Consider the following 17,594-nt stretch of genomic DNA (forward strand, 5'->3'; position numbering starts at 1 on the left):
AACATGTGATCCCTACTGGAGTTGGATGAGTTGATTTGATTTCGTATTAACTGACCACTGCGAAGAATTCCAGAGAGAGGGATGTGTGTCTGTCTTATTGGTCGTTGCTTATGCAATGTAGCTGAAAGCGAATGCAGTGAAGTTACGTCTAAATATGCTCAGTAAGCACACCGGGGAACTTTGAACGTGATCTCGACAAATGATTTCTGGTGGGAACTTTTCAGAATATCCATACTAATACATACACACGGAAAAGACTAGCCAATTAGGGGACCATTCGGGATGCAGGTTTCTGAAATAGCATACCGGAGTATCATGAGGACTGGGAATTTCTGACATACTGAGGTAAAGGAGAGATTAGTAGATGCTGTATGTGAAAACCACAGGTGTTTTAGTGTGTATGCCGAAGAGGCGGCAAGATGGACCAAGTGGTTAGAACGAGGATTTATCGGTCGGAAGGTTCGTGGTTTGAAACCAACTTCTGCCTCTTGACTTCCCCTGTCTAGGCTTGGGCGACATGTCAGTATCCCAGCCCTCGTGCCTCCTTTGTGTGGTATGGCAGTTAGGCACCGAAAGGGTGTTACAGCTGAACGGTTTTATGCCGAAGAGTAAACAGACACATCAAGGTTTGGAAAGCGTTCTGACCGTGATTATTCCCAAAGATATTAACTTTCTTTTGAATAGATTTGAGGACGGCATTAGAATAAGGTCTGAGAGGGAACGGAATTCAAACGTCACAACCGGCTGCTTTGGCGACGCTCTAGAAAAGATCGCTCTCTACAAATTCATTTGATATTTGGTTGGATTCACTTTCCTGTCTGTCTATAGTAGCTTTGCATTAAGTGAGGGCAGACGTGTTTAAGGCGAATCGCAGGGGAATGGTCACCAGGCCAACGTTCATACAAACTACTACAAAGACGGAGACACGTAGTTAAACCACTCAGGGAACGAATGTTTTCTCTGGGTCTAAAGAGATTGGGTGTAAGCAGGCGCAGGTCATTGCTGAGAGATTCCGGGCATCTTTCGGCGAATTTGAATGGGCCATTCAAAAGACCACACTCCAAGAGATGTGAAGTGAAACATGTCGTGAGAGAGCGTCACCAGAACTACCTGAATGACGCGGAGATTGTGCAAGTGGATGTGGATGAGGATGCGATCAGAGGTGGTGAGGCGGGTTTTGGTGGTGGGTTTATGGGGTCTCCCCAATGGTTCGGTACGCCAATACCAAAAGCTACAGGTCGAAAAGAGCCACTGGTGATAGTAAGCGTTCTGCCTTGCGATCAGTTCAATCAGACGCGGTTGGGTACGCGAGTCATTCAGCGAAACGACTGCTAAAATATAGAGTTCAATAGAGTGTGGCTAAAGGATGCGTTTACAGTGGACACTCCCGAGATAGGGAACGAAGTCAATAAATATGTTTGCTCATGGCGAACATGACAGGAAGCTGAAAATTTTAATCCCGACGAATCAAGTGCGAACAAGTCGCTGGCAGGTTAGGATATGTGGATGCAAGCGCAAACTTCAATTTTAATGAGGAGACGAGCCGAGTTGTTGTTGCCAAATGTTTCGGTAAAGGTAGATAAAGGTAGGTAGTGATGGACTTAGTTACTGTCCTGATTTAAGCCGCGTTGGGCACAGGATTGGAAGCTCAGAGCTGGTATTTGAAGTCTCTACTTATGGCCGATTGCTTGGTTGACCGACACTCCAAACCAGGGACTTAGACTGGGTATAAGCTGGAAGGTAGTACCTCCCTGGACGAGAGCGTTAGCTTCATCACTACAACAGATGACCTCATTGGAAGCACTACTCACAGCCGAGGATCTGCGTCGCAACTAAGCTGTGGTGGTCCACTACTGACGCCCTATCAAGGGTGGTTACCGTAATAGGCCAATGTGTCGTGATCTATCGTCGAACGAATTTACCGCTAGACCAATTCGTCATGGCACGGTTCATTGCTTTCGGTACGTGATTGAATGATAACTGAGTTTCATTTGGACGGTAGTAGCATGCGTGTGTGTTGAGTTGGCCACTAATCCTAGCGACACAAAACGTAGATATTACTGAATGCCTGAAGCAATGATTAAACCGTTGATTATGGAAATGGAAGACAACTATAGGCAGCAGCAAACTGGAAATCATGCAGAAGCTATGAGAATCGTGGAAACGATTGTCGAACATCCTTTCTGAAAATTTTTATTTTTTCCGATTTGAAAAAGTTTCAGACCGATTGAGACATCGTCGTTTCAGAAAGGCCTGTTAAACACGCGAGAGCTTTTAACTGTGCAACACTTCGTTTTTGATACAAAAGCTTCAGGCCAAGTGAACAGGTCACCAGGTTGGTCAGGTTTTAAGGAAGACGGAGAACCAATCGGGAAGACCTCTTCAGATTAACATATTGCATCAGTGATGAAATGTCAGTTAAAGGGTCTTATCAGTTAATGTGGTTGCCTAAATCTTACGGTTGGGAGGATTTCAAATTATTCTCGATCGGGTGTGGTTCCTTGATCTTCCTGTTCAGGGTGTTTCAATTGATGATTCAGCTTGGTTGCCGCCGGTAAATTTTGTTGGTCTGTGTGGGCTTTTAAGTGCTACGACAATTTAGTTGAAGGTGGGTGGGTGAGATTAGGTACACTTCAGACCTAAGCTACTTTTTGATGGCTCCTTCCTCTGATGGTCAAACGCCGCCACTCGTCAGCTCGACTGATCTAAAGCCGTTTACTACGCGCTTGTCAGCCTTCTATTCTTCCACTAAAATGCTTGACCATGTCCACCGCCTCGGCCATCAGTCTCCATGAGGTCAACCGTAGTCCTCCCCTCAAAACGTCAACATTCTCATGTTTTGTATACCGTGTCCAGTACATGTCCCGCCATTGCTGAGTCTTTGAGTAAAGCTCTATATTCATCTGCTTTTTTCGGTAACCTTTTTATCTTTCTATGCTATCCTATTCTGGTCTCAAGTTCCATGACCGTCTGTCTTCTATAGACCTTAGTACAGTCATTTCACTTAGGACCAACCGACGAGATCCTTCAACTGATGTTCAGCACTGATGATGTTCACCCTGACGGGTTCTCCGTCTGCCTTAAAGCCGGGCCAACTTGGTGGTCCGCTTATTGATCTAATGAAGCTTCTGTGTCAAAAGCGAAACATTACCCAATTAAAAACTACTGATTGTTTGCTAAGCCCTTCTGAAACGGTTGTTATTTCCTCTTCGTCAGCTGAAATAGAGTCAACCTAAGGCCTGGTAAAGTGTTCGAGATGAAACCCGGAGTTTTAGACTGATTGAAGGTGAGATGTCATCTGATCAGAAAATATCAGACTGACACGTACCATATACCAGAAACTGTCCCTTTTGTCCGTGCTCTAGTGTCGAAGTTTCACGGCAGATATCTGCACCAGACTATCACACGGACGGGCTACCGATCAGCTTGGGCGTTGCCGTCCGAGGTTGTATGCACACTGACAATGCCAGACAAAGCAAACCATTCCATCTATGGGTCGCGTGTTGAAGAAACATAAATTCATCATGTTTTTGTTAAAGCGGGTCACTCCACTTGATCGCACTGCGTAGCTAAATTTTTCTTCATTTTGTTGAACTATTGCATCAGACGAAGTACTGGACAGTTCATTACTACTATGGACGTAAGTTGCTTCCTCATCCTGGGCAAAACCAGGTTAAGAAGCTGTCTCATTATAATCCGAACAAGTTCAACCAGTTGAATGCTTTTTAAACAGGCTTGCACGTATTGTATTGGCTGGCCAACAGTTCAGGTTGGAAGGTTCGGGCTTCGTTAGGGGTTTCCTCACGCCGATAAAAGCTGGACAAAGGCAAACAGCCAAGTGATAGAAAACTGTTTACATCATAGTGTGGACTAACACGTCTAGTTAATGTGTTTAACATTGTGGTGATTGTGAAGCCTCTGAGAATGAAGCACGTGGGTTAATGACGAATATATCTGCCGGTAATACTCGCACATAGGCTGACAGAGAGGGGGTAGATTACGACAGGACTGCTGGCAATAACACAAGTCATAGAGTCTAATCTTGCAACAACTATTTTATTTCATTCACAAGTGGTAGGTTACACGTCCTTATATTTTATGCTCTTGATGAATCGCTCTTCCGAGAAACATTGTTTTCACAGATTGCTCCACAACAAGTTGACCGGTTATCTATGATCACCATTTTCATGGACAATTTGCCGATCGATTTGTAGCTGGAAAGACCAAACAGTATTTAGAGTTGTTTTTTGCCAGTGGCCAGTTCCCGAGACAGACGTGTTGTTTATGGTCAGACAATATAATCTATCCATGAGAATTGTTGATGCAGGAAGCTCGACTGAAACTAAGGATAAGTGAATAAATTGTTAGTTCACGATTGGTCTACAGGGTTATTAGTCATGATCACAGGAAACTTCACGAATTGAGGCATTCATTATGTGTGTACGGTGTTGGTCGTATTATCTTGAGTCGAGTTCATCGAATCTTATTTCAACTAGTCCATTCAAAGTGTGAAATGTATGTCCAAGGACATAGCGTCATGGTCTTTGTGTGACGATTTCCTCGCAGGTGGTTTCGGGATTTTTCTTTTCACACTCATCGAAACTGAAGGACAAGATCAGTTAGCTGTACCACACCCTAACACATACTACAAGTTTGTCGTGCAACCTAAAACATGCGTGGGGGCTGAGGTTTAGCTAGTTTGTCCAAGCCCAGACAGGAGCAATCGAGAAGCGGCGGGCAGGTTCGAACTCAGAATATTCCATTTGGTGGCTGGTATTTTGCCCACTGACTCGTCTTGAGCATCTATATTTACTTATCTGAGTTGACTATACACTCCCGTCAGTCGAGCCTTAAAGTCTTATTCCTTAGACCAAAAGAAACTAGATGCGGCTTCCAAGGTACCATGAAGCTGGCATAAGTGCCTATCATGGATTGATTACAGTATGATTATCCCCTTCCTGCCGTAAGGTTAAATAATAAAGGGGCATTACTGTTGGTTTGGTATTGCTGACCCTGAATACTGTACACCTACCAGTCTCCATCTTGCCGCCCGAAAGCTCGGAATTGGGATTATTTGACAAATAGGTTTATCCTTTTTCGCCCAGGTTTGAGGCTAATTGTCCCGGTCCTTATGTATTTAGCAGTTGGTAGATCGAGATTTCCCCTCCTACACGTTCCTCAGGGGCTGTGAACCAGAGGTGTAGTGATTCTAGTTCATAATGGGTCTCTCGGCACCGATCCATAGGTCGGTTCTCGGGCACACAAAAGCTCATAATCAGTCCTAGTTTAAAATCTCGTTTCTTGTATCCGAATAGTACCAAAAGCTGAAAACATTTCCGAGAATCTTGTTACAAAACCCCCCTTTGTATGTTCTTCTGAAAATGTCTCACCTTTTTTTCTGACAAAGGTCGCATTAAAAAAAGGGCGAAACTCAGTCTTGGGCTGTCGAAGAGTAACTAGTCGTAAGTAGCCATACTTTCCTTCTGTTGTCTATGTATTCTTCATCAGGACACGGATGGGAAAAAGCTCTTTCTCCTTTTTGCCCCTCAATGATCCGGAGCCTCTTGCAGATCTCCGACACCGCTACTTTAAAGCAGGAATCTTTGAAATTTAATGATGTAACATGACTGGAAGATTGAAGGTCAGTACAAATCATCTGGTGTTACGATGATCAGTTGGGTCTGTTTTTGCGCCAGTTTGAGAAGTGTCAGTTCTAATCTGTTGTAGCGGACAGGCAACAGTAACTGGTAAATGAACATTTTGCTTTCGTTGTTTGATGTCATGCGAAATGTTTGGGAATAATAGTGATTGCAAGTGCATCTGCAGCACTCTACTCTCCCGGACAGGTCTTGCACTACGTTGTATGCATTTTGCTTCGCAAGGTTCACTGCAAAGTATAATGAAATATCCTCGTGCAATGAAGGAGTGACGTGCCGATGCGTGATGTTCAGGCATAAAATCAGGCTGACGGAAATTGCGGAGCTAGCTTAGTTTGAAAAGGGAGAAGCCATTGGTAGCTCTTTAGATATTATCCTTTTTTGTCTTAAATATCGTCCCAACAAAGGCGTGAGGCAGTCTTTACGCAGCACATTCGGTCGATGAATATCATCACCGAGCGACCCACTTGAGTCTCATGTTAAAACGGTTTTACTTTGCAAATGACCCATTAACTTCACGTACGAAATGAGGATAATGGAAATTCGGGGACCAAATATTCCTGGTGACTCATATTCGGGGGTCGTATTCAGCTTCCATCAACCTAATGAGCGTTATCGTATCAGGCACGATGTCAGTGAAACGCCGTCTAACTTCATTAAAAAGGTATCCAAGGGACTTATACGTACCTTGTTATAGTCCTTGTTGTGTCGTTACTCATGACTTCGCCGCAAGGCTGTTAAAATGTGACTTTCATCTCATGACGTCGGACAGTCAGTCCGGAATATCATTTTGCACGTGTACGTCGTTAGTCCTCACTGTTTAGTCGGTGTAGACAGAGCTATATGCTCACGTGAAGAAAGGCTATCTACACTAGAAGGCAGGTGCATCTCAGTCAGCCTGTCCGATTAGTCGGTGTATCTTTACGGCAAACTTATGTGGTTTATGCAGGGGTTGAGGCTGCCCTGCCCTTCATCTGAGAGCCGAGTTGTTAGCCACATATGGGATACCGTACTAGGTTCTCTTAAGTTTGAACCACATTCTTCTATACTGCGGGTAAGCTTTAGGCAGTGAAAGCAACACCTTAGGTGCAAGGACATCGCCGGGTTTACTGCTGGGGCATATCTGTCAGTTTTCATCTTATTTATCCCACTCCTTAATCCTAATTCAGGAAATGTATTGTTCCACACCGTGCATATCTCATCATTGATGCTACAATACAAGATCAGTGGGTACACGCGATTAATCTGAAGAACCCGACTGATTTTTAGATCCTGACCATCAACTTTTGTGTGTTTGTGGATGTGGGATTCCAGCCACTTTATAGAGCACAGACGTATTCGCATATTTTTCCATCACGATTGTTCGTTCCAGCCTCGGTGAGATATTGAATCATCTCCTTTGTCTGATTGCCCGTTTTAGACATTCAACTGTGAAAAGTGTTACGGTATCTGAATCTGGGTTCCTCGTCGTTCCATGCGTCGTCACTTGTTTATGCATTTCCCTTCCCTTTAAGGAACCTGCGTACCTATTGATTCCGAGGTCCGACAGCCACGTTGGTCCATGTACGTCACTCATCTGTCTGCCGGTCGTAGGTGAAGGATTTACACGGATTGTGTCGGGTCACTTGAACGGATGGATTGTTATGTGGATCTTCGAAAAACGCAGACCAGCCATTCAGTGGATTGGGCACCCAGACACTCATGTGACTTGCCTTCACTTTTGGCCTGATGAGATTCTCATCTCCCAGGGGCGGGATGGCTACATCCGGTTTTGGACAATACCACCGTACGAATTAGGACAAGGATGTCCCAAACATCCACCAACACAAGGCAAGTGGTTTTTTTCTAACCTGTGATTGTTTTCAATCCTTCACTTTATCGTCTTAGCTGAGCTGTTGCCGAGAAACAACTTAAGCCAGTCCTGACAGATTTGCTTCAGATGGAGTCGAGCTTGGATAAGTTTCCAATACACAGTCACCCGTAAGCTGCGAAACTAACGCCCCATGTAACGCGCCAGGGGCAGTGAGTAATGTACGCATTCCGGCTGAATACGTTCGTGTATTATACTTGATCGGCTTTGTGGTTAACGCCTCCTGGTATGCTAGCCAGCCTAAGCAACAGGCATTAAATTTTATTGTCGTCAACATCCTGGCGTTTCAGTTCAGCGAATAAATTCACCTGCTGCCACTGACAGGCAATCGACAATATTTTTATCTTATGATCTGTTGAATTTATCACTGTAAATCCTCATTTTACTCGTCATTGTAATATTTCTAATGCGCGTGCAAACAGAACCAAGTCAGCGTTAAGCGATATCTTTTACCCCCTTTGGAGCACTTGCGTCCTGCCTGTACTCGTTCGGCCAATTTTTCGCCACCCAGTAAACACCTCTTCGTCCTTGATGCTTTCGTAGCATGTGCAATACGGTTTCGTCGTATATTTCATGCTTTTTACTTAACGTTGGCACACTGAATCCCAAGCTGTTCACGTTTTGTCTCGCCATATGAATGGTTTGAACCTGGACCTACTGAGTATTGTCATCTGTCCTATTTTTTCAGTCATCCACTTGTATGTGGAGACGAGTGAGGGGATTTTAGACCGTTTATGGGAAAAACTGTGCATGTATGTACGGCAAGTAAAGTGTATGCACTGGGTACAAAAACAGAACTCGCAGCCTACTACTGATTGGAAGGAGCGCTCCGACCACGCGGCTGCAAACAGTTGATGGTTGCTTTACCCGTTTACTAGAGCCTTCTCGTTGTATTTCCACTCTCAGATTACTTTCACTGAATCCTCTGTCTTCTAGTTCAGATGAAACTTTTTCGATTTCGTTCCTTAGATAGAACCAAGCGGGGCATCGTTTACGTTTGTATGCTTAAGCTTTGAAGAAAAATCTATTGGGTTTCCCGTACCACCCGGTGTCAGTCTTTCTTGCATCAGTGTACGTATCTGGTAACAAACTACTGCCAGTTATTCATTTACCTCTTTGAAGTATTAATGGGGTTTTAAGTTTCGACACTTGTTTATCTTCCTTGTAAGGGAAACTTATGCTGGAAAGCTGTACGGTTCTTTACTCCTTTTTCTAATTATATTTTAGCACACATGCTACTAAACTCAGTCAAAATATGCATGGGGGAGGGAGGGCGAGATGGTCAAGTGGTTAGATCGCGAATTTACTGGCCACAAGGTCCGTGGTTCGAACCCGACCTCTGCCTTTCGACTTCCCCTGTCTAGGCTTGGGCAACCTTGCCGTATCCCAGCCCTCGTGCAACCTTCAGGTGGCATGGCAGTTAGGCGCCGAAAGGGTGCAACAGTTGAACAATTTATTTTCTTCATTTTGGGGGGAAATATCCCACCAATTCATTTGAGCCTTCCTTTGAGAACTCTTCATTCAAAGAAATGACCAATACCAGGCCACGTGGAACGATTGCGTGGGTGAAGTTGGGCAAGGTAACAAACAGCCACTCACAACTCAAAGGCACCCTTCAGTATATACACGAAAAATGGTGGGGTTTCGAATCTCATCCTGTAATTTTCATCTGTTTGCCCCTGGAGCAACTTTCTCCGTATCATTTTATTGCGAGCTCATTGTCCGTGAGTACTGTGTTGGTTTCCTATTGGTCATCGTAACCTGCTCATTGGTGGTTTCGTAGGGTGTGTAACCATGTTCGATTCTCTAAAGTGAGTTGTCTGTTTGTTGTTGCTGCAAGCTTTCGAATCAGTAACTCTTTCCTGGGGCATATTTTACAAGCTCTTATTAATTGACCCTTAACGTCGGTTCAAACCTTATTCTGACCTTTGTACGTCCCGTCAAATTCTCACCAGTGCTCTCCCTCTCAGCACATTTTCCATCCATTTTTCAGCATTCACTCAGATACCTACATGCGACGTAACTTTTTGCCACATGAGTTTCTGGCCCGGTGTGGCTCCTACCGGTGATCTTGATTCCAGTACTGCGTACTATTTGGCTCATGTACCCCGTGGAGGCGAAGAGGAGGATAGCTCGACTCGAGAGAGTGGTTGCGCTGTTGAGGTTGTCGAACTTCCTAAGAATGTTATTGTTGTACACACTGAAGCCGGTGATGTTGGATCTGCCACCATCGGATCATCCAATTCGGGTATGTGCATGGCTTTGCAGGGAATACCTAGGCATCCGAATGCAAAATGGAATCAGTCATGCCTCGTCCTAGTTGCTAACGAAGCCGGACAACTCTTGTTGTTTGGGGATGGTGTGGTGCTTGCTCGGCTGAATGACTGTTTGGGTACAGGGATACCAATTATGGCTATGTCCTTACAACCCATCCCAGCTATACTACAGAAAGAAGATAAACTTAAATTGTTGGTGGCTCTAGGTGGACCAAGCGGAGGAAGTGCAGATGAACCGTCTCAGATGGATTTACTTTTCGTTCAGCTCGTTTTCGACGAAACTGATTGTGGTAATCCTGTGCTCCGACCAATTTCAAATCAGATCCCCTGTGCAAACGTGGGTGTTTCTAGTCTGTCATGGCGTCAAGACGGTCGCCTTGTGGCTGTTGGTCAGTGGGATGGCCAAATTAGACTGGTGGAATGCTGTGTCAAGCAGAAACCCACAGTACGTTGCTTGGGTTGGCTAACAAGTTTGGGTGGCCTGGACGAGGGTGAACTACTCGGCGATTGGGCTGCGACAACAGTAACCAAACCACACGGTCCAATGATTGATCAAAAGTCGACCACTATTCGAAGTTGTTTCTTCACCCCGGGATCGGACTGGTTGGTTAGTGCAGCTCCGGCAAATGCGGGAGCTGCAGGTAGCATACTAGTCTGGGACGTCTATCGAACATGTAAGTAGGTATTGATGGCCAGCAAGCGCAGCACTACGTTCTATGTTCCTGTGAATATACATATCACTGATTACTGCTATGGTGTTACTTCCATGAGCACCATTTTTATTTTCGATTATATGTACGAAAGTTTGCAATAAATTATCAGATTTTAACGTTTCCCGTCGCCGCTTCATCATAATCCCTTCATTGTGTCGGTTCACCCCTACATGTGTTCGACGTATATGGAAATAGATTATATATGGCTACTTGGTATGACCAGTAGGCGTACAGTGCATAGTATCGGTGAAGACAAAAAGTACTATCCGAAAAATTGATCATCAATGATTCTTTTGTAAAACGGATTTCTCACACCGCGCGAAGGTCGTTCTCCCACCTAAAAGTATTGGAATATTTCACAAAATAAACCCTGGGTGGAGCCCTAGTTTACCTTGTCCGCCATGGTCCTCCTGGAAAAATCAATCAGAACTTTTTGTTTTTAGCTCTTCACATCACAACTGGACTCAGTTGACGGAGAACTTGTAGAGAAGCACCTATAAATAGAGCTATACTCTCCGCTATTGTGGATGAATGCACTAAGTTTACGGGAAGTTTTTCGGAAGCTGTGGTTTGACTAATTTGCTGAGGTGTTTCCTAGGTGATCTCCACACCGGAGGTGATCGATCGAAACTGTTCAGGGATGTGAAAATGTGATAAGGTCGCGAAAATGTCGGCCTCACGAAGGTCTTCCTTTTTATAGGAAGTCACCAGTTATGCTTAGAAATAATCATTCATGTTGCACCTCGTTGACGTTTCAAGCTGTTTTTCTCAGGATTATCAGTAGTGGCACTGTCTGAATTGGCCAACAACTAGTGAGACGAAGAAGTAGAACCGCGTCATCCTCATTTATTTGAATAGGTGGTTCTTCACAAGTGTGATTAGTGGATTGGGTTAATGCTTCTTCGTCCCACAGTTTTGAGGTTATTCTCAAAAACATCGTGTAGTTTGGTAATGTGTTGGATTATTGTTAGCTCGGGTGCATTAGTTGGCAACTGATCAGGTGGCTATTGATCTGTTCGCCGAGCTTGGCATTGATTTGCAAACGTTTCGTCACCATTCGAGGAGACATCTTCAGTGTGCTATCGGTTGTCTCCTCGAATGGTGACGAAACGTTTGCAAATCAATGCCAAGCTCGGCGAACAGATCAATAGCCACAGATCAACGCCACCTAATCAATTCTCATCGTGTAGTTCACCCACTTAATTACTTGTTCTTAAATTTTTCGTTGCACTAAAAAAAGCTACTGGACTCCTGTATGTATTTAGATTTGCTACTTGGTACATTATAATTATATCCCCGACCCCTATCAGTACCGAAAATCGACGAGCTTCAAGCTAGTATGCGATTTGGCTCTCTGTGAGGCCAATTCAATTTTTTTGTCCATATTAATTTCCAATCGAGAGGCCGTAGAACTCACGTCTTGGTTCAATATATTTGGCTTCAGTCTAGAAATGGATGACGGAAATTATGAAGCTCACGATAAAGGTTAACAGTCAAAGACAAAGAAAAGCAAGAAAAAATAGTCATAAATGCATATTCGGTCCATCCGGCCGAAGAATGGAATGTGGCTATGTAACAAGCTGGAATGTCAAGTCTTTTGGAAAAAAATAATGATAAGAACGAGTACAGAAACGAAAATGTATGAACGATTGTTCCATGGCTAATATCACCGTGCGTTGCTAGGCATGAAGGTGGAATGTGATATATAAAATGACAACATTGATTGGTAATTGTCTGTATCCACACAAGGAAGATATTCGTTAACCTGCATTCTGGGACGAGACGTGAAATGACGTAGTCGGTCTTTATGCTGATAAGTAACTATGGGGGCTTCTGGAGAATTGCGATACTTCGCGCATGTGCTAGTATGTCGGTGTGTAGTACTGGTTGCCACCCATGGTTTGTTGTGTAGGGCCACCACCACCGAATTGCTGTTGCTCTGCTCCATGGTCCGGCATTCCAGGATAGCCTCCAGCGGTGGCATCTCCACCCGCTGTTGTTCCTCCTGCGGCCACATCTTCACCCCCTAGTCCAGCTTGTCCCATACGGAAGCGTTGTAGAGCGAAAAATGTGAGCCCAGCCTGAAAGTCAGAAGGAGAATAATTTGGTCATTTTTATTCATTTTTCATGTTTCAGCAGAAAGGTGGTATCGAAATGCGGTGCCCAAACAGAAAAGCCAAACAGGAGCGGAGTGATCAAATCGAGACAGGCACTGCTGAGGCTCTCTCCACTGGGAGATGGCAAACGGCGCACACGTGATTCGTTGCAAAATTCTGCCCACGTCCATTAACTACAGAGGAAGATTCAGCCATCACATTCCATGCACTAGCGCATAGTCACAACATACGTTTTGATGATATCTAAGCCAAACGTACGGTCCTCCAGCATTAGTCGCTAGATCGTACAGGGTGAAACGGAACCAATAAATCTGACAGGATAGTGACCTTATTTATACCGACTTCAGGTGGACTCTGACTTTTGTGTTAGTTCCGACTAGTAACCTCCTGGCGAAAACAGTCTTAGGTGAGAGAAAGTATGCATAGCAGAACGTGATAAAATCTTATGCCTCACACTGAAAAATAGACCCAAGAAAACAACTTGCTAATCAAGTCGAAACGATTGGTACTACGTCCTTGTGCAACACTTGTGGTATCAGAATCACATGTGCAAGACTACTGCGGGTTGTGTCCTTGTATGGCAATTACAGGATATGGGGCGTCTCTAAGTCGTTGGTATCTGAACTGTCATGACTCTTTTTTTGACATGGATTAGTACGATGTACTGTGATATTTTGCCGAAGAATTATTCCATTTCAGACGAAATGTCTACTCGTAATTCATCGAAAGGCTGCAAAAACTGGGTGATTTGGTTTTCCGAGATTACTTTTCCGCAGTTAGGCACGACGTGACTTGACAAGATAAAAACAACCATTATGTATTGCCAAACACCATTGTTTCTGGTGAAGGTACTGATGAGCCTTAGGAACTCTGTTATACGAAATGTCAGGGAAAATACTTCTGCGATATACACGATAAGTTTTACATGAAACCTCTTCCCACGTAACTACATGGAAAAACTGTTTACGTTGGGTTGTCCTGGCAAAGGGCAGGTTCCAGCATATTTGGAGAAGCTGGAAGCCACCTATGAGTGCTATCCTTGCTGATTGCTGACTAAGTCGTAATAAGAGTTGAACAGATATGTGCCTACTAAGTTCGTGTTAACAGATGTAACCAGATGTAACCAGACTGAATCCTGCCGGTGACATTTATCCAGGTGCTTTCAATTTTAAAAGAATTATCCCACCAAGGAAAGTTTCAGTTGATTGTTCCGCGGTTGTCGGTTTAATAGACTTCTCATTAAACCGAATATCTAAGTGGTTTTGAATTTGTTCCAACGATGCCGTTGTCGACCTGAAGATGACTTCAGGCATGCGAATGTCTGGTAGCCAATTATGATCGTTTTCCTCCCATGGTCGAACGAATTTCATCAGAAAATACTGTGATCCAGTTAGGTATAATACAAGTGACTCCCACGGAACCGACCACAATTGCTTTCTGGTTTCGGAAGGGCACCAGCCATCACAAAGGAGAGAGGACTGTGCAACCAACCAATCAAACTCAAGAAAATCAGCTTAACGCAATGGTAATTGATGATAGCCAGTCGTAACAAGGCAAATAAACTGATAAACCAGTCAAGTAAAAGAAGGTAGACCACAATACAAAACAAATCACAAACCGAACAACTCACGACAAAGCTGACTCTAGACCAATCACGTCAAAAGGTAGCAAATACTCTTCAAATCCTAAACAGACGCGTGCGGGTAAGGAGATGCCTCGTTTAGTGGCGAGACGTTTGCAAGCTAATCACCAAGCTGGGCGAACAAATCATCTAATCAACAAATGGGTTCCCCGTCTCATTGAAAATGGTTCAGTGTTCCGGTTGTTAACTGATAATAAGGCGGTACGGGCCGGTGAGACTAGACGAATTACGGAGCTCCCCATTCATCAAGTGTCTTTTGGTGAGTAGTACATATCACAGTTCTTAGTGCTTTGTTACATCTCTCTAGTCACTTGAAGAATGAGGTTGGTCCCATTTACTTCGACGCAATAGTTCATACTCGCAGGACTCCGGCAGATAGCTCAATTCATAACATGCACAATTCGATTATCTGTAGAGCAATTATTGCTTTATCAATCTGGACACTCTTAAGCTCTGGAAAAAATGAGCGGAAGGAATTTGACATTTTGTGTGAAAATTTCTTCTTAAAGGAGAATCACCACACATGGAAATGGATATCTGTAGACAATGACCGCTCATTTGGACTTGACTCACCCAAAGTCCAGTAGAGACTAAAGAGAAAACGATTGCTGCGCGAGCGTTGTTTTCTTGCCAGCCCTGAACGTTATGCGCGTGTAACCATTTATCCTCCGTAGTTGTCCACTTGTTGGTTAGTAGACAGAAGCTGACAAACCACAGAAAAGTCCATAAACCTATGAAAATAAATATAAGAATGTTTTGGGCAGAAAGGGTATGATGACGAAGCAAAAAAACAATTGAAGAAGTTTCAAATCCATTATTCGAAACTGCGGAAAATCTTTGCTAAGTGTAGTTCGCCACGCAATTTAGGTTTTTATCGTTATCACCGATGATTAAGGGATGGAGGACGCGCAGGTTTTCGACCATAAAGTATTGTGAGAAAAAAGCTTCGAAACGTCAACGTATTTCCCTCCCATACACTCCTCTAATACAATAGATCCCAACAAAATACTAGATCAGAATTACTCATGCCTACTTGTGAATCTCATGTAGTTATAAACTAATGTTGAATTTGATGGCGTTAATTACATCCAGCTAGGTCCTCAGAGCTCAAAGGCAACCTGTGTCTGATCCCATTGAGGTTCACGGAAGAAATATCGACGCTTGGACAAGTTTTACTGTCAGCTGTCGTTCATAAGAAAATGCATGACCAGACATTTTGCATGAACTTTATCGCTACCCATCTAAATTAATCAGCTCCCCCTTCTTATAATCGTATAAAAATGAGGCTCTTTCAAACAGAGGTGATTAGACTGGTGATTCAGCAAATCCCATAGCTATCTATATGCAATCTAGGTTAGAATTAAGGGTATGACAGGTTGCGCAGAGTAATTTAGTGAACTATAAATAACTTAACTACTTTCCTTATAGAATCGATGAAGTCAAGTACGGTTCATCAGCTTAACGTTGTGCATCAACCTAGCGTAGTGTTAGGTTAACACGTTACCTGAGAAACCGAGCTCTCCAATCACCACTTGTCTCCTTTTGTTCACGTTTGAAATTGAGTTGAACATGCCATCGACAACGAGTAGACCGATTGCCCCGAGAAAAGCCAAAATTCCTATTGCGCTCGCATAGCTGCACGCGCTCCAGTCACCGTGGAAGATGCAAACGTGGTTTTCTGTCTTCCCGCCAGATGATATAGAGCCGAATACAATAATGGCCGCTATCTGAAATGAATAGACCAGATTATTCCCGGTATTGTTCTGCTTTCCTTAAAAAATCGGAACAAACAGCGATGCCTTTTCTCTGGATTGAACGTACATTTATCCGTACTTCGTGGCAGGCAGCTTCTTTTTCAGTTATCGATCTACTTCACCTTTGATAAATTTTGAAGGCTGTCTATTTCTCCACGATCCGAGAAGGAAATGAGACATCTCAAGCCGCGCAGCTAATTCAATAAAAAGTAGTGTTTGCTTGTTGGATAACCTGTTTCAAAGTCTCAGGCTCGCTCACTCATTAATGACTGGAAGAGTAAATGCTGGTGCATCAGTTGCAAGTAAATTGGTGATTGGGCTTTAATTATAAAACTGCAACTGTAAGAACTATCCAACCCTTCCAACCACTTAGAAAAGTGGCGAAAAAAGATAATACTCTTTTATACGTGGTTATGGTTAGCATTTCCATTGGATTTTACAGCAAGTCCGATACAAATTCTAGGTGCAATGCTGTGCTACTTGAGCCAATTGCCTGTACGCTCGGGGCTTTTTGGTGCCAAAACTACATGAAGACTTACTTCGTAATGAGGCGATTTTTTCTACCAACTTAGGAGTTAGAGTTTGTTGGTTGCAACCAGTGAATATCTCTTATCCAAATAAAAATCTACGTAGATACTGACCAACGTGTTTAGTTGGTCACATTTGTGGACGGCAAAAAAGGAGTATGGAAACATGGAACCTTGAAATCAATTTTTCTGTGGTATGCGAAACAACCTCATAAAGCTGGGTACCTGTAAGTTTTAATCACGAGCGATGACTAGTTGTGTTTTCATTTTGATCAAACCAGGTATCCTTACACCACCGTGCAGTACAGATTAGATAGCTAAAAGTGAGTAATTTAATTCGGATTTATTAAGTGATGCTGTATGCCATTGCTGAAAAAATAAGTAAAATAATTACCGTTGTACCTTTTCGTATTAATTAAGATTCAGCTTAATTCGCCGTAAATCCTGACAGTTTGTTCTTTACGCCTACTACACGTTTCAGCTTTTAAGGTACTGGCTGTAATGGCTGTCCACGCAATAGGCTCCGGCACCCTAACCAGTAACATATGTCGAGATAACAGATAATAGGCAGATGACAAGCTGTGGTGAATATTTTAATTTTGGTTTGGATACAACTGGGGTTCCTCGAACTGTGTCCAAAGTCAAACCTCGTTCTGAGTGATTTACCAAATAATCACGCAGATAGAACTTTCTTCTACAACTTCTTGCTGTCCATAATAAAATTGACGACGAATCTCTAACTAAGAGGTATAAATCCTATCGAGCGCTGCTTGAGAAATTCTGTTGCGTGACACTCAAGAAAAATGTAGTCTATTGACAATGTTATTTTCCAATCTTTTCTCGGATTGTAGCTACCTATGAGGAGGACCATGCATGGGGAGTGGAACTTAGTATTATCCCGTTCTCCAATGGAGTTCCTGTCATTTCCTCTACAAACCGGAGACACTATAGGACAAACAAGGGCCAACGACCTTCATACCGTAGTTTAATCGGATTGCTTAAACCGGTTGTACTAGGCTAGCACCAAAATTTCATTTC

General features: G+C 43.5%; 3 protein-coding genes across 3 annotated transcripts in view; 2 read left to right on the plus strand and 1 right to left on the minus strand.

The window, feature by feature from the left end:
* Nucleotides 1-951: 951 nt before the first annotated feature.
* Nucleotides 952-8,754, plus strand: T265_08013 (hypothetical protein; the record flags this gene model as incomplete). Its single annotated transcript, XM_009173700.1, has 5 exons — nucleotides 952-1,260; nucleotides 2,734-2,822; nucleotides 2,857-2,968; nucleotides 7,172-7,443; nucleotides 8,697-8,754. The coding sequence occupies 5 exons, from the start codon at nucleotides 952-954 to the stop codon at nucleotides 8,752-8,754; spliced, it is 840 nt and encodes a 279-aa protein (XP_009171964.1).
* A 51-nt stretch (nucleotides 8,755-8,805) lies between these two features.
* On the plus strand, nucleotides 8,806-10,476 carry T265_14456 (hypothetical protein; the record flags this gene model as incomplete). The annotated part of the gene is made up of 2 exons (XM_009173719.1): nucleotides 8,806-8,962; nucleotides 9,521-10,476. Coding segments are annotated over 2 exons (1,113 nt in total), but the record flags the coding sequence as incomplete, so codon positions are not given.
* A 1,460-nt stretch (nucleotides 10,477-11,936) lies between these two features.
* Nucleotides 11,937-17,594, minus strand: part of T265_08014 (hypothetical protein) — a gene marked incomplete at both ends in the record, with an annotated part of 8,797 nt that continues 3,139 nt past the window's right edge. Inside the window, 3 exons of the mRNA XM_009173701.1 lie at nucleotides 11,937-12,597; nucleotides 14,849-15,006; nucleotides 15,780-16,002. Coding sequence (XP_009171965.1) covers nucleotides 12,379-12,597; nucleotides 14,849-15,006; nucleotides 15,780-16,002 — 600 coding nt within the window. The remainder of the gene's footprint in view (nucleotides 12,598-14,848; nucleotides 15,007-15,779; nucleotides 16,003-17,594) is intronic.

Source organism: Opisthorchis viverrini, assembly GCF_000715545.1.
Source record: "Opisthorchis viverrini unplaced genomic scaffold opera_v5_197, whole genome shotgun sequence".
Lineage (NCBI taxonomy): Eukaryota > Metazoa > Platyhelminthes > Trematoda > Opisthorchiida > Opisthorchiidae > Opisthorchis > Opisthorchis viverrini.